Source organism: Candoia aspera, chromosome 3, assembly GCF_035149785.1.
Source record: "Candoia aspera isolate rCanAsp1 chromosome 3, rCanAsp1.hap2, whole genome shotgun sequence".
Lineage (NCBI taxonomy): Eukaryota > Metazoa > Chordata > Lepidosauria > Squamata > Boidae > Candoia > Candoia aspera.
The window spans coordinates 200,617,685-200,632,114 of NC_086155.1; the positions used below are offsets into that span (position 1 = coordinate 200,617,685).

Below are 14,430 nucleotides of genomic sequence, written 5' to 3' on the forward strand. Positions count from 1 at the left end.
CAAGTTTCCCCAAGGAGAAAAAGAGAAGATTTGCTTAAAACATACCACACAGAGAGCACCATCAGCAATGGAACGATAGCTGGTCTTCCCATGAAAGTACTGTTCTGGTTCATCAAAAGATGGAGCCCGTTGGAAATAGGTTACATGCTGCTCAGGGATGTTTTGGACTCAATAGCATAGAAATACCAGTAATAAATTAGAGAAGGTAGGTCTTATGGATTCTTCCTGTATTTTAGGAAATGTTAATTGCAGTCCTGACCTCAAAAGGTCATCAACCCCTATGCTGAGCCTTTACAATTTTTCAAGGAAGAACACAAAAACTGCAACCCATGGGGATGCCATGTGGCCCATCAGCCTCCCTTTTGCAGTCTTGAAGGAGGCAGTGCCAAAGTTTTAAGCTCTTTTTTGGCATTTGTTGAAGTTTGGGGGGAAGGTTCAAGGAGCTAAATGGGTGTCTCAGCCTTTGAAATCACCACAAACTGCTTTTAAAGGCATGGACTATACCTGTGCAGCGAAGAAAACTATTTGGTAGCACCTTTACATCTGTTCAATGATGAGTATGAGAATTGCTTCAGGTTGCTACAAATCTCTTACAGCTTTGCTCATCCCATTGAAAGGAAAACATGTAAGTTCCTTCTTTGACACTGTGAAGATGCTACATTGCATCTAGTCCAATTCAGATGACATTATTTTTACAAAACACAAGGTGAGTATGTTATTAGCATCTACCTATCACATTTAGCTTGTTCACTAAACTTTCATAATGAATTTGCTAGCTCCATATCCCCCCTTTCCTCCAGGAGCAGCTTACGTGGGGATCTCTCTTCATGTTATCCCCACAACAACTATATTTATTTGATATTCAAATTTATATAACTGCCCATTTCATACATATGACTCTGGGGGGCTTACAAACAGTTAAGTAAAAACCACCACAAAAAAAGAGCAATACCAGCTCCATCACACGCAGGCAAAACCACACACGCATCACACGTAGGTCCCCATGCATGCAGGCAAAACCATGTCTTCGGGGCCTTGTGAAAAGCCAGCAGGGTTGGGGCCAATTGGATATCCAGGTAGATGATGTTCCACAGGGCAGGTGCCATGGCCGAAAAGGCTCTCTTCCTGGGTCCTGCCAGACAACGCTCCCTGGCTGACGGGACCCGCAACATGCCTCTCCTGCCAGACCTGATGGGATGAGGAGATGTAATTGGGGAGAGGTGGTCCCTCAAGTAGCCAGCTCCCAGGCCATGTAGGGCTTTATAGGTCATTACCAGCACCTATAGAGTGTGGACTGGGCTGAAAGGAAGTCACTGGCCCAAAGTCATCCCATGAGCTTCCGCGGCCGACAGCAGATTTGATTCTGGTTCAGGTATAATGAGTTATTCAAGGTGGAGTATCTGAATGATTGAGCTGCTTCTTCCTGGGTTTCCTTCTGCCCACCACCTCTTGCTTGGTTTTATCAGCTCTCTCCTCCATTCCTTTCCCAGCCACCCCTCAATCTCTCTCAGATTCCTCCTATCAAAAGGCACCCTCTTGCGTACTGTCCATAGCCAACTTTTTGCTCGCTCAGAAGGTGACCCGCCGTGCTGCTCAGATTAGGTTCTGTTCTGGTTCACTGTGGTCAGAACATGATGATTATGCTCTTCAGTGGATGACATAAGGGTGCTGGCTAAGCTTCCGGCTCTGGGCAAGTGAAAAATGCTGATGGAGTCTGCGAAGAACTAAGAAGGGAACAAATAGTATTACTGCTGCAGAACAAAGATTGTGAGGCCAGGAAGAGATGCACACAGAGAAAAATGAGGCTAGAACACCTATCTCCTTGAACCCAAAACTATCATTGCATTACGTGAGGACTATTCACATAACCTACGCATCTTCGGAAAACTAAATCCAAGACCAGTATCTGTATGTGTCTTTCGGGTTTCATTATGCTGCTCCCTTTACAGTGCTGGAATAGGTAATCAGACTGAGGAAGGGGATGAAAGTGCTTCGGGCCACAAGTCATCACGGCAAAGCAATTCCCACAGGAGCCCCCGGATCCAGGGGGATCATCTCCAGGAGTTAAGCAGATCCTCAGCAGCAAGGCGGCCTTCCTTAGGTTGGGCTCTGCTCTTTTTCTTCCTGAGATGTCGTCAGTTTGCTTTCCAGTTCTCACCATGTGGTTAAAATGACTGGATCCCCCTGGACTTTTAAGATTACTAGCTTTTCTTGATGCTACTCATGCGCTCTGTTTTTGCTTTATATTGCTCTGCAACGTTGGACTGCAAAGTGCCAGAAAGTCTGTGACAGGGACATGAGTCTCTCATCCTCCCGGCCCCTCCAAAACAGCTGGAGGGCTGGAGGAAGAGTCGGGCTTGATCCTTCTTGGATTATGGGGAAAGGGGACCAGTAGAACGACCAGGTCTCTTGCTGACTCTATAACCAGATACTCTAGGTCAGCCTTCCTCAACCTGATAAACCTCTAGATGAATTGGGACTGCAACTCCCAGAATCCAAAAGTGCTAGGGAATTCCTGGAAGCTTGGCATTCAGACAAATCAGTCATCACTGGACACCTCATTTATGTACCATTCAAATGATACAATCAAAAGCCTAGGAGAGAAACAAACAGCCTAGAACACACACACACACACTCAGATAAGTAGGAAACAGCACCAAATAAACAACCAGGGAAAAAACAATATTGTAATCCAGGAACTGCTAAAGAAAACCTGCACCCCCACCAAGGCTGGCAGGGCAAGCTACTATTAATCAATAGCCAGCAAACCACACTCTCCGTCTCCCTGATGATGTCACCTAGCCTGGTGATGAAATGTCTGCAAGAAAACAACCAAGCTCAGAGAATACCAAGAACCCAATAATTCAACCTTGAGCTACCTATATTCTCTCCCAGAATCTCCCAGCCCTCTGTCATGCAGTGTAGTTTCCTGCAATGGGCTAGATGCTATGAGACTGCAAAATGCCCACAAGACACAACTGTCTGGCTAACAGATGATGATTACAACACCATGCTACAGTGCCTGCTGCAAAACTGCAAACAAAACCTGGATCCCCTCTCCACTTCTCATTCGAGCGGGAATGTTCTGCCTCGTTGCCAGTTCTGAGCAATCTACTAAAACTGTCTAGTCTTCTCATATCAGCACTTCTAAAATGTGAGATACACACACACACACACACACACACCTCAAGCCCTTGGAACTTCAGAAAATGTTCTTCCTCTTTGTGCCAAGTGTGAGAGGGTGGGGGTGGGCAGCATTGAAAGCAATTGAAGAAACAAACATTTAGATCCCAGGTTTACAAGTAGGCTGATTCCTTTTCTGTTTCAACAAAATAAGATTGAAACTCTCAATTTTTCCCTTGCTCCTATGCACGCTTAACATCTTTGAAATAGACTCCTTTGATAACTAGTTCTACTTATTTTGCAACATTCCTGCAGGGATCTCCCCACCCCCATCCCCCAGTATGTGGGTTCCTCCCCACCATGAGAAATACAAGCAACTTTCTGCAGATCTGTATGGTGACCACTCTCAACCCCACTACCTTCTGCCCTGTGGGAAGTTTGCTGAAAATCTCTTTATGGCTAACACATTTGAGGGTTACGAGAGTTCATTTGTTGGAAATGCATTATAGATGTGCTAGCGTCCCTCTTTTTCTCTTGCCCGCAAATAGTGAGAATTGTCAGAAGTATGTTCTTCATTTCACTCTGAGACTGTGAAGGGAATAGTAATTAGAAAGAAGTTTGAAATAACTTCCCACCACTTGAACTGTTCCCCCCCCCCCAGTATCTTCTCTTTAATGCCTTCCACCTCTTCTTCGCTCCCATCTCTGCTCCAGTTTAGAGGTTGCTCAGTCTTCCCAGGGAAGCTGCCCAGGGTTACATAATAAAAGTGTGAGGGATTGCTGAATTCATGCAATTAAAATAGCATCTAGCGTGGCTTTTAGTGAGTCAGGGAGCAGTTCATTTTTTTAAAAAAAAAATCTCTGTAGCTCGGTCTGGTATGCTATTAAGCTGTTTAATAAAGTGAATTTAATATTACAGAAAATGCTCTACAAATTATCATTCCTGGAAAGTAATTAACTGCTGTCTCCCTGACACATTTGCAAAAACAGTATTATGACTCTGAATTAGCTTATTAATCATCCTTCCTTTAGTGCTCTCAACTCCTTGTTTGTTTGTTATTCTGGAACCCAGCAGATAATAATGCGATGCTGTTAATATGGCGAAGAGGGAAATTTGTTGCATATGTAACAACAAACCATTTAGGGACCAATATTCAAAATTAGGAATACAGAAAGTTGCTACCTTATAATGAGGCTTTTTGTCCATCATATTCAATATTCTGGCTAGTGGCGCCTCCCCACCAGCTGAAGGTGCAAACGGTCAAACCTAGGAATGACCTATGATGCCTACTGGGACCCTGAATAACAGCCCTAATGTTAGAGCATGCCAGCACCATGTCCAGAGCATTTGTTTAATACGCCTCTTTGGAGCCATCCTCTGCAGATTATGGGATGCTGAGAAATTCCACACAAATGACAATCTCCCATCAAAACTACAGTTGGACATTTAAATTATGCCTTTTATTAAGACTGTGCTCCTTGGTTCTCATTTATTCAGCATTCTTAACACCTCAAAGAACATTGCAACCACTCTGATTCATTCTTACATCAAGCAAAATCGTTTCCATTAAATAAGAGTTGTCAAAAGAACTTTAAGGGGTTACAATTAGCATGAGCAGAATTCAGCTACACATGTGAAAAGCATGTTCCTATATAGATCCTTTAATATTTTTAGACTACCTTTCCTTTGCACAATTTTGGGGGAAAAAACTGGGAGGAAAAAAAGCACCCAAAGGACTGGATACAAGAATATTAAAATACATCTGAAATAACACAGCAATAATTAGTCGATCCTACAGCAAGTTAGTTCAGATCACAGGGGTCAGCCAGGCAGCTCCCACAGGTAGGACAACACATGTGATGCCCCTGGGTAACTCCCACTGATTCCTCTAACTGGTCAAACATTAAAAACAGCCCAAATCACATAAGATAGCTAAAACTAGAAGAATCACTCACATGAGATTTTGTGAGATTCTACCTACTTCGTATAATATATTTATATTTATATTTTGGCAGCCAGGACACAGCATGGAATCAAAGAGTGTCTATCATTTGGAAAAGATGTAGAAGTTGTGGGGCATTTGCTAGCCTGGAAAAGTTTCAACTTTTAAAATTTTGTTTGTTTGTTTCATGGGGAGGGCAATTGTTTCTACAGTGATGAAAGTCTTGACTCCCCCCATGGGTACTGTGTTGCCAACCTTGACATGCTGCAAAACAGCCCTTTCCAGAAAGCTTCAGCGCTGGCTAGGAGAGAGGGGATTGGGACTTGTATTCAATAACAAGGTAAAGAAGCAGACAGTAAAAAGAATACAGTTTTCCAACAGTTGTAAGAACTGTCTTAACTCAGCCAATGAAGCACAGAATTTTACCCTAGTTCCCAATGGAAACACGGCACTCTCCAGGTAAAGCTGTGCTCCACAACAACCCACATCACAATTATTGCTCCTCCTCACAACTGCATTACACTGAGCACATTTGCCAATAAATAATCTATTTTCAGCTTGAATAAAACTAAGGTGCTAAAGGGGGAAAAAAATCAGAACAATTACCTCCTTGGATTTCTTTGCAGTTTCCTGGGATCAAATGTTTTCTCAGAAGTGGATGCTTTTTGGTTAGTTACTACAACTTCTTTAGCCTGGGGAAAAATAGCAATCAGTTTCCTTATTTTGTTTTAGTTCTTAGCAAAATGGGGAAAAATGGAAAAACAAATGTTTTACTTAATATTTCAGTCCATCTTATCTGAATAAAAAAAATTTTAAGGCTTGGAAAACAAACACCTAAAAGAACATTGGAATGAACTAAGTATAGGAAATAATTCCCCATCTCCACCTACAAGTATGTTTGAATTTATTAGATATAACACATATTGATTCTGTGGAGTCCTTGGTGCTCTCTGAGCCTTGTTGTTTTCTTGCAGACGTTTCATTGCCAGACTAGGCAACATCTTCAGTGCAAAGAGGGAGTGGGCCTTGTCTCTGTTTATATACCGTGGTTTGTCCAGCTTGTGTTGGTGGAAGTGTTGTTCTCTCCTTGGGAGTTCCTTGATTAAGGAACAACACCCCCACCAACACAAGCTGAACAAACCACGGTATATAAACAGAGAGCAAACATGAATAACTATACATTAGCATATACACAAACATAAATGACAAACTTGTTTTTTTTAGAGCTCAGTGGCCATTCATTAATTTCTAAATATTTTGCTTATTAAGGCAATACTGTATATATCTATAATTAATTTGCTTCCGACTGGAAAAATGAAAGGAAGCACACACTGGCTCTGTTCGTTGTCCATCCATCTATCCATCTGAGAATTAAGGGCCACTGAATGATTATAACCCCTACCTTCTAAAGGGAACAGTATAGCAAAGGGAAAACCAGATTTCCTCCAACCATCAACTGGAATGGAGTTGGCTACCATGAGATTTCTTCTTATTTCCCTGCTAGGCAGGACACTGTTGTCAATTGTCCTAGGACAGCAGAACAGAGGGAAGTGTATTTTGATAGATGCCAGCCATCAAGAATCCAAAAGCCACTAGAACATGGTAACAGGAAGACCGTTAAAGGCCCATCCATTAGCCAGAGGAGACACAGAAGGAGCAGGCTTGTTCGCTACCTTCCCTCCCTATCAGAAAGAACGTTCACCTCCCATTTTCACTGAATAGCTGTGCCAGAGAGAAGAACTAAAAACTGCTCACTTATCTGTGCAATGTGTTTTATTGTGTACCTATTACAAACTGCCCTGAGAATAATTCAGATAAAAAATGGGGCATCAATTTCTAAAACAAAAGAGATACACAAGTAGATGAATTCTGATTAAAATCTCGAGGGTTTTCTTCTTTTTTTTACTTATTAGTAATCTGAACATATGGCATAAGGGGGAGGGAGGGAGGGAGGAAGAATAGATTCCATTTACAACTCAGCATACTCTTAAAATTCTGTTAAAATGGGGTTCAACTAAAAAAAAATCATTACTTTGATCTTACTGAACAACCCATGCACATGTAATCAATAAAAAGTTCAGTTAATAAAACAATGTAAGAATCTATTTCAATACCCTGCTTCCAGCCTGGTCAAACAGATGCTTACAGGAAGGGCACAAATATTCCATTGGCTTTGTGATTATATATAACGGCGTATCTCCCTGCACAAAGTTTGAAATCTTATTTTTGGTTTGCTGAATGATGAAGTGTCTAGTTCTATTTGTCTAAAACCTTTCGCTGCCCTTTTCAATTCATCTGGGACAAGAAAGGATATTAATTTTCAGGCTTAACAGAAATGTGTCTGAAAACATAAAGAGCTTTGATTTAACTGATATAGCTATATATTCTCTCTATGATCCCTGGTACCACAAAATCACCAGAAAGACAAGAAATACAATTTTAAACCCAAAGAAACAAGAACTGGAAACTGAAAATATGGAGAAATACAGATTTTTGCAGAATGAAGGATGGGATCTTGTGCTGATCAAAAAACTCTCAGGGAGGAGATATTTGAGTCAAATTGACAAATTAAAGAGTATAAGTCCAACAGGAGAGAGGGGGGGAGAGAGAGAGAGGGGGGGGGAGAGAGAGAGAGAGAGGGGGAGAGAGAGAGAGAGAGAGAGAGAGAGATGAATTTTATATACTTTTTATATACTTTTAAACAGAGCTGTTAGACATTTTGAAATCCTAGCACAATGCAAAGTCAGCGTTATTATTTTTAAAAAGCAAATATATGGTGCAGAGTTTCCAGTATTTTTTTAAAAATCTGGATCAATAAGCTACTTGGATTGACCACATTCTCATTTGGACACCTGTATACCAAGACCCTTATTTTCAACCTGTTTGTTTTCTTGGCTATCCATTGTATTCTCAGGGATCTTCTTGAGCACCAGAGTTCAAAAGAGCCAAAAGTCTTGCTACCCAGTTTCTTCAAGGTCTAACTTTGGCTTCATTCCATAGAGTATCATGGGGAAAATCATTGCCTGCACAATTCTGGTTTTTCTAGGTATAGATACATCATGGCATCTGAATCGCTCTTCTGAGACCTTCACTGCTACTCTACCAAGTACTAGGGCCTATATCTTGCCTGCTTGTTCATTTATTGTTGACGCTTGATCCCAGAAGGGAGAAGCTATCTGCTACTTTGACAATTCTAAGGGTGGTTCCTCTACCTGCTGTGATTAGTTTGGTCTTTTTTATATTTAATACTAGTCCCGTTTTTAAATGGTGGTCCTTAACTTCCATTAGCAGAGCTTGCACGTTATTTGCATTTTGCGCTATTACAGTAGTACAGGTAGTCCTCATTTAGCAATCACAATTGGGACTGGCAACTTCGTCATTAGGTGAAGCAATCGCTAAGTGAAACTGTGACTGTGCGTACAATCATACTTCAGCTTTCCTTTGCTTTACAGACATACGAAGGTCATAAATATGAGGACTGGTCACAAAGTTACGTTTTCATCACCAGTGTAATTATAGTCGTTAAATGAGGCAGTCGCTAAACGAGGACTACCTGTATCATCATCATCATAGAGCAGGTTACTGATGTTTCTTCCTTCAGTTTTAAAGCCACGCTCATCTTCTTCCAAGCTAGGTTCCCTCAATATATATTCAGCATGTACGTTGCATAAATAAGGGCTACTCCTTTGTCAACATGAAACAAGTGTGTTCTGCCATGTTTCGGCCCTGTGTATAAGTTTTGCATGAGGATGAAAAGATTTTCTGGGATTCCCATTTTCCTAAGGAATTCCACATCTTGACATAGGTGACCCAGTCAAAGGCCTTTCTATAATCATTGAAGCATATATTGATTTATTTTTGGTATTCTTTGACTTTCTCAATTATCCAGCATGCATCAGTAACAATGGTTCTTGTTCCTTGGCCTTTTCTGCAGAACTGAGAGTGTGCTAGAAATCATAATGTCCAGATTCAAATCTCACCCGTTAAAAATTCAGCTGATTTTGCAAAGCAGCCTCACTGCCTATCTTTTTCCATTTTAGCATCATTCCTTTTGAACACTAAACTCAACTGTAAGTTCAACAGGCTTGTAGTAAGGGGACCATAAGAAAGTAGAAGAAAATACCAGCATGCTTGTGAGAACTTCTAGATTTATAATAGAAAAAAAAAGTTTAAAAATTAAGCTGGCGGCAAACAGCCTTTCAAAACACTCCTTGAAATGAATAGGCAGAAAAACTGCATTAACCATTTCTTTACTGGAAGGAGAAATTCTTCAATGATTTCTCAAAGGCAGAACTTCTGCTTCATGGTGATACTATCAATACTAATGAAAAGCCCCATGAGAGTTGTTCCCTCACAAAACCTTTCCTTGGGATTTATACATTTGGCCTATTTTCTGGGTGGAAAATAATGCATGTACCCCATGATGTTTGTTGTTGTTTATTCGTTCAGTCGCTTCTGACTCTTCGTGACTCCATGGACCAGCCCACGCCAGAGCTTCCTGTCGGTCGTCAACACCCCCAGCTCCCCCAGGGACGAGTATGTCACCTCTAGAATGTCATCCATCCACCTTGCCCTTGGTCGGCCCCTCTTCCTTTTGCCTTCCAGTCTCCCTAGCATCAGCATCTTCTCCAGGCTGTCCTGTCTTCTCATTATGTGGCCAAAGTACTTCAGTTTTGCCTTGAATATCATTCCCTCAAGTGAGCAGTCTGGCTTTATTTCCTGGAGGATGGAATGGTTTGACTTCTTGCAGTCCAAGCCACTCTCAGAATTTTCCTCCAACACCACAGCTCAAAAGCACCCCATGATAGTGCAGAAAAATGGAATCAGCTTTCTTCTGAATGTGAAAAGCAAGAATATAAATCAACAATTGTTTTAATATCCCATTCAATTGTCACCAATCTTCAAAAGATCTGCAAGGATTCTAAATGTTCACAACAGTTTCCAAAAGTGCTATTCTGAAACTGATAGACACAGATTGGAAATGAAATCTGTTTTGGAGAAGTGGATGTGGCTCAAATGAATAAAATTCAGGCATGACTCCAGCCATTGATGAGGCTGCAAACCTGTCACTGCAGATGCACTATCTGAATTAATGAGAGAACCAGCAAGACAAGACAGATGGTGAAACCTTGAAGGAAATTGGCTAGATGTATCTTGGATCAGGAATCACATTTCTGAAAATATTCAAGAACAGATTCAACAAAAAAAGGAAGGAAGGAAGGAAGGAAGGAAGGAAGGAAGGAAGGAAGGAAGGAAGGAAGGAAGGAAGGAAGGAAGGAAGGAGGAGCAAAGGAGCACACCATGCTATATTACCTTGTCAGCACAGGGGTGGGCAATCTAAGGCTCCCAGGCAACACGTGGCCTCCTGCTGCTTTTCTTCATGACCAGAGCCCCCTCCAACCACAATGACCCCAAATCAAAATCAGTGGTAGGGTTGTCTACCATTCTGAGATAGGAAACATGAAAACTGTACAGTAAGCCCTAAAACAGACCTAACACAATTTTAAAAATATCTCTCCCATACCACCCCTCCACAAAAAAAGTAGAGGGGAAAAAAAAACCCTGTTAAGGGCAGCCCTGGTCACCAAAGGCAGCCATTCCATGAGTTTGTAATATGCCATGTAGGGTGGGGAATGGGTAGAGAAGAGTAGCATTTTGTTCCATCAGCCTTGCAGGAAATCATCCCGGGAGAGAAAAATATTAATGGCTTACTGGATTCTCAACCTTTATCAGGAACACTGTTGATCTTTCCTACTTCTCACCAGATACTCACTTAGACATTATACTATGAAGTATCTGAAAGTTTCCCATCCCTGAATTAACAGAATAAATAATAAGTGGTAGAACAGGCATGATGCAGCCATTAAAACACACAAAGAGAGCCAGTTTGGTGTAGTGATTAAAGGGACCAAGCTGGAAACTGGGAGACTATGAGTTCTAATCCTGCCTTCGGCATGGAAGCCAGCTGAGTGAACAGTCCTTCTCTGAGCTTTATGAAATTTATTTATTTATCGTATGGCACATTCACATTGCAGTTCAAAAGAATGAAAACACAGGAGATAAAATACAAGATATAAAATATGGAATATAAAATTATAAACATATGTCTAGATTACAAATATAATTTTTTGCTTCATTTGTCACAGCCAGGAAGTCGGCGAAATCTCCGTTATAGGCTCTGTTTTGGCACTCTGTCACTATATGTTGGATAGTTTGTTTTTCAGCCCCACAGTCACAATTCGGTGATGTTATTTTGCCCCACTTATAAAGGACATCAGCACATCTACCATGGCCCGTGCGGATTCTGTTCAATATTGTCCATACTTTATGAAATAAAAACGATTTATGAGATTTAAAGGCACCTCTTGAAACCATCCAGTGATGAGGAGGTTCCAAAGAGGAGGCACCGCCTTTATTGTGTGATATGTGATAAAACAGTAAGCCAAATCTACCAAACTGTGCTCTGTGATGCTCAGAAGTTATGCTCCCAATGATTTCTCTGGCTAGCTTGTCTTTGGGGTAGAAGACCATAATTACAAGACAATCATTCAGTGGTACTACACCTCACTGGTATCCAAAAACCTCTCGAGCAGAGTCCTTGGTATCTGCATTTCTGAGAATCATTCCTCCATGACTAGTTCACTGAAATTATCAGACCCCAACAGCCCTTTAACGAGAATGCAAAATTACCACTTTTCAAAGACAATTGTGTGAAATGGCCTCAATATTCCAGAAAAGACTGGTAGGGTATCAAATCAGCATTGCAGACTTCCAGGCAAAGAGCTCTTGTCATGTTCGCCGTTGCAATGTTTGATGTACATCGTAACGTCTCATGTGCTGTGGTGCTGATAGGCGTTCCAGTGGGAGGGAGCTGCTGGGAGACCTTGTACCAGGCTCTGTCTGTGTCATCAGTGCGACGGAATGTGTTTGGGTTATCGTTCGTGTCCAAGGTCTTTTACCCATTGATTAGCAGAACTCGTTAGGGGCACCTGGGATGGGGAGCTTGAAACGGCTGTACGGGGGGGGGGAGGGCTTACTTTCGCACCGAGGGTTTTTGGTTTGCATTTGGCGCGCTTCTGCTCATTCTCAGCTTTCTTTGTACTTGCACACTATTCTTAAATAAACCAGATTTGATTCAAGCACTTTGAATAGAGAGGTATCCTCTCAGAAAGGAAGCCATCCTAACTGGCAGGGTCCTTCTTTAAAGCTATGTTTCATATATAATCTTCTAGGAAACATACGGTTCGGTCTTGGCCACCACATTAGAGACGATCTTACAACAGGTACGAGAACTTCAGTCTCCAAAAAGAAACTTGCAGGGTAAGGAAGAAGGATGTTTGGGCAAATAAGTCAAAGTTTAAACTGCACTTTAATATCTCTGTTAACTATTTGTCCCACCTTGGGTATGTTGATAACCAAATGTCCAGTAGTCTGAGATCTTCTAGCAATGCTGTTATCTGGGTTCACTTCTTCAGGAAGCACAAGTTGAAATGCCTTTTAAAAAAATCAAACACATCAACAACTGTTAGCCCTTTGAGGTAGTCCAGACAAGAAGTACACCCAGGAGTACTAAATCTATCTTTATTGTAAGTTTACATTAACAAAAATCTTGCAAGTCTGAAAGTACCCCTCCCATCCATTACTATTACTCTCCTGAAAACTAGGGAGGGTCCCTTCCGAAACACTTTCTCCATTTCCCCTCTATCAGGCTCAGATTTCATTTATCGGACCATTGTCTAGGCTGCAGCTCTTCTTCCTGTCTCCCAAGGTCACTCCCACATACCATTACAACAACAGACTGCTGTATGCTATTTGACACAGAAATAATTCAAAAACCTTAAATTTGTTAATGTTAGTTTGGAGGGGTTACGATTATGCAATGTATCAATGCAAGGTGGATGGGCTCAGTTACAGGTGATCATTGGAAGATCTGAAGAACCAGGTTGGGGACAGAGAACTCTGGAGAAAATCTATCTGAGTAGTCGCTAATGTTCCACACCAACTTGATGGCACATAATCAATCAATCAAGCAACAAATGAATAAAAAAAATAAAATATCTGTGATCCAGATAGAAAATAATTCATAATATGAATAACATGACTTTAATCCAAGAGGTTTTATGGAATATACTACTCTCTGATGGCATATATTAATGTCATTTTAATCAGGTGACGCGCACCTTAAAGAATTTTAATTTACATGCTAAGTAGAATGTGTATGTGCAGAGAAAAAGAGAGAGATGCAGATAGAGAAAGAGAGGGAAAGAGAGAGAGAGGAAGATAGATAAGGCAAGATAAGACCCACCCACAGACACACTGACAAGTATTTCTTCTGTGTTGTCACTGAAAAGTGTGATTTTTCTATTCTAAAAGTTGCAATGTACTGCTTAAGATGTTAAGATACAATGCAGATAATTATGTTAGTCCATTTTAGTTGGAAAATAATTATATGGACATGTCCATGAAGTCACCAGGAAATGAAGCTGATTCTAAGGAGAAGTTTCATATTTAATATTTACTCTGCTTTTAATAATATCATAGTCCTAGGATTTTTAAAACCAAAAACGAAAGAGTGATCAAGAAGGATTAAAACAAACGTACTAGGGGAGGAAGGTGAGGTCTGATTTACTATGAATTTCAGCTTTGAAGATTAATTTTATAGATTTTATGATTGTTCGTTGCCTAGCATCACTTGTCTGAGATGGGCAGCCATAGAAATTGAATGAATGAATGAATGAATGAATGAACGAATGAATGAATGATACTTTTCTCACTCAGCTTCAGAGAGAGCTTTTTTCAAAGCCTTAGATAAAATATTTAGCAGGAAGCAAATGAAGAATGTTATTCCTGCATTAAGATCTAGTTGCTGACTTGTATGTGTGATTCTTCGAAGCGTTATGCGTGAACTCAGACAAATGGTTTGGGTACTCACTTCTTTGCAACCTTCCAGAGTTTTAAAAATTATAGCAGGATCATGTTCCTTCCAGTTAACATTCATCCCTCTGGGCACAGTTCCTGAGACCATTACAGCATATCTTGGAAACAAAAACTGGATGAGGCTGGAGCATTGCCCCTTGGAAACTAGGTCTGAAGCCTGATGAGTTCAAGAATCCAGATTGGGGAGCAAAAAAGTGTGCTGAGACTGGGACAAGTGCACCCAAAATGAAATGCTTCTTCATGAGACAAATCTCACTGGTCACCTCCATAAAGCCAGCAGCTTCAGACTAAGACACCAGGATATACCAGGGCCTGCCCCTCTCCTTCTCCACCACCACCTTGATTCTCTGCTTGGGCAGGTGTCTTGAAGCCAACTGCTTGTCCATGACCTGACACTTCTTTTTGCTTTGTAACCTTTGCAAATTTCC

At 41.1% G+C, this 14,430-nt stretch overlaps 1 protein-coding gene across 1 annotated transcript in view; it reads right to left on the reverse strand.

Moving 5' to 3' along the window:
* Window positions 1-14,430, reverse strand: part of DNAAF11 (dynein axonemal assembly factor 11) — a 36,382-nt gene that overhangs the window by 2,119 nt on the left and 19,833 nt on the right. Inside the window, exons 11-12 of the mRNA XM_063299984.1 lie at window positions 12,464-12,559; window positions 5,672-5,757 (exon numbers count right to left, since the gene is read on the reverse strand). Of these exons, the coding sequence (XP_063156054.1) occupies window positions 5,672-5,757; window positions 12,464-12,559 (182 nt within the window). The remainder of the gene's footprint in view (window positions 1-5,671; window positions 5,758-12,463; window positions 12,560-14,430) is intronic.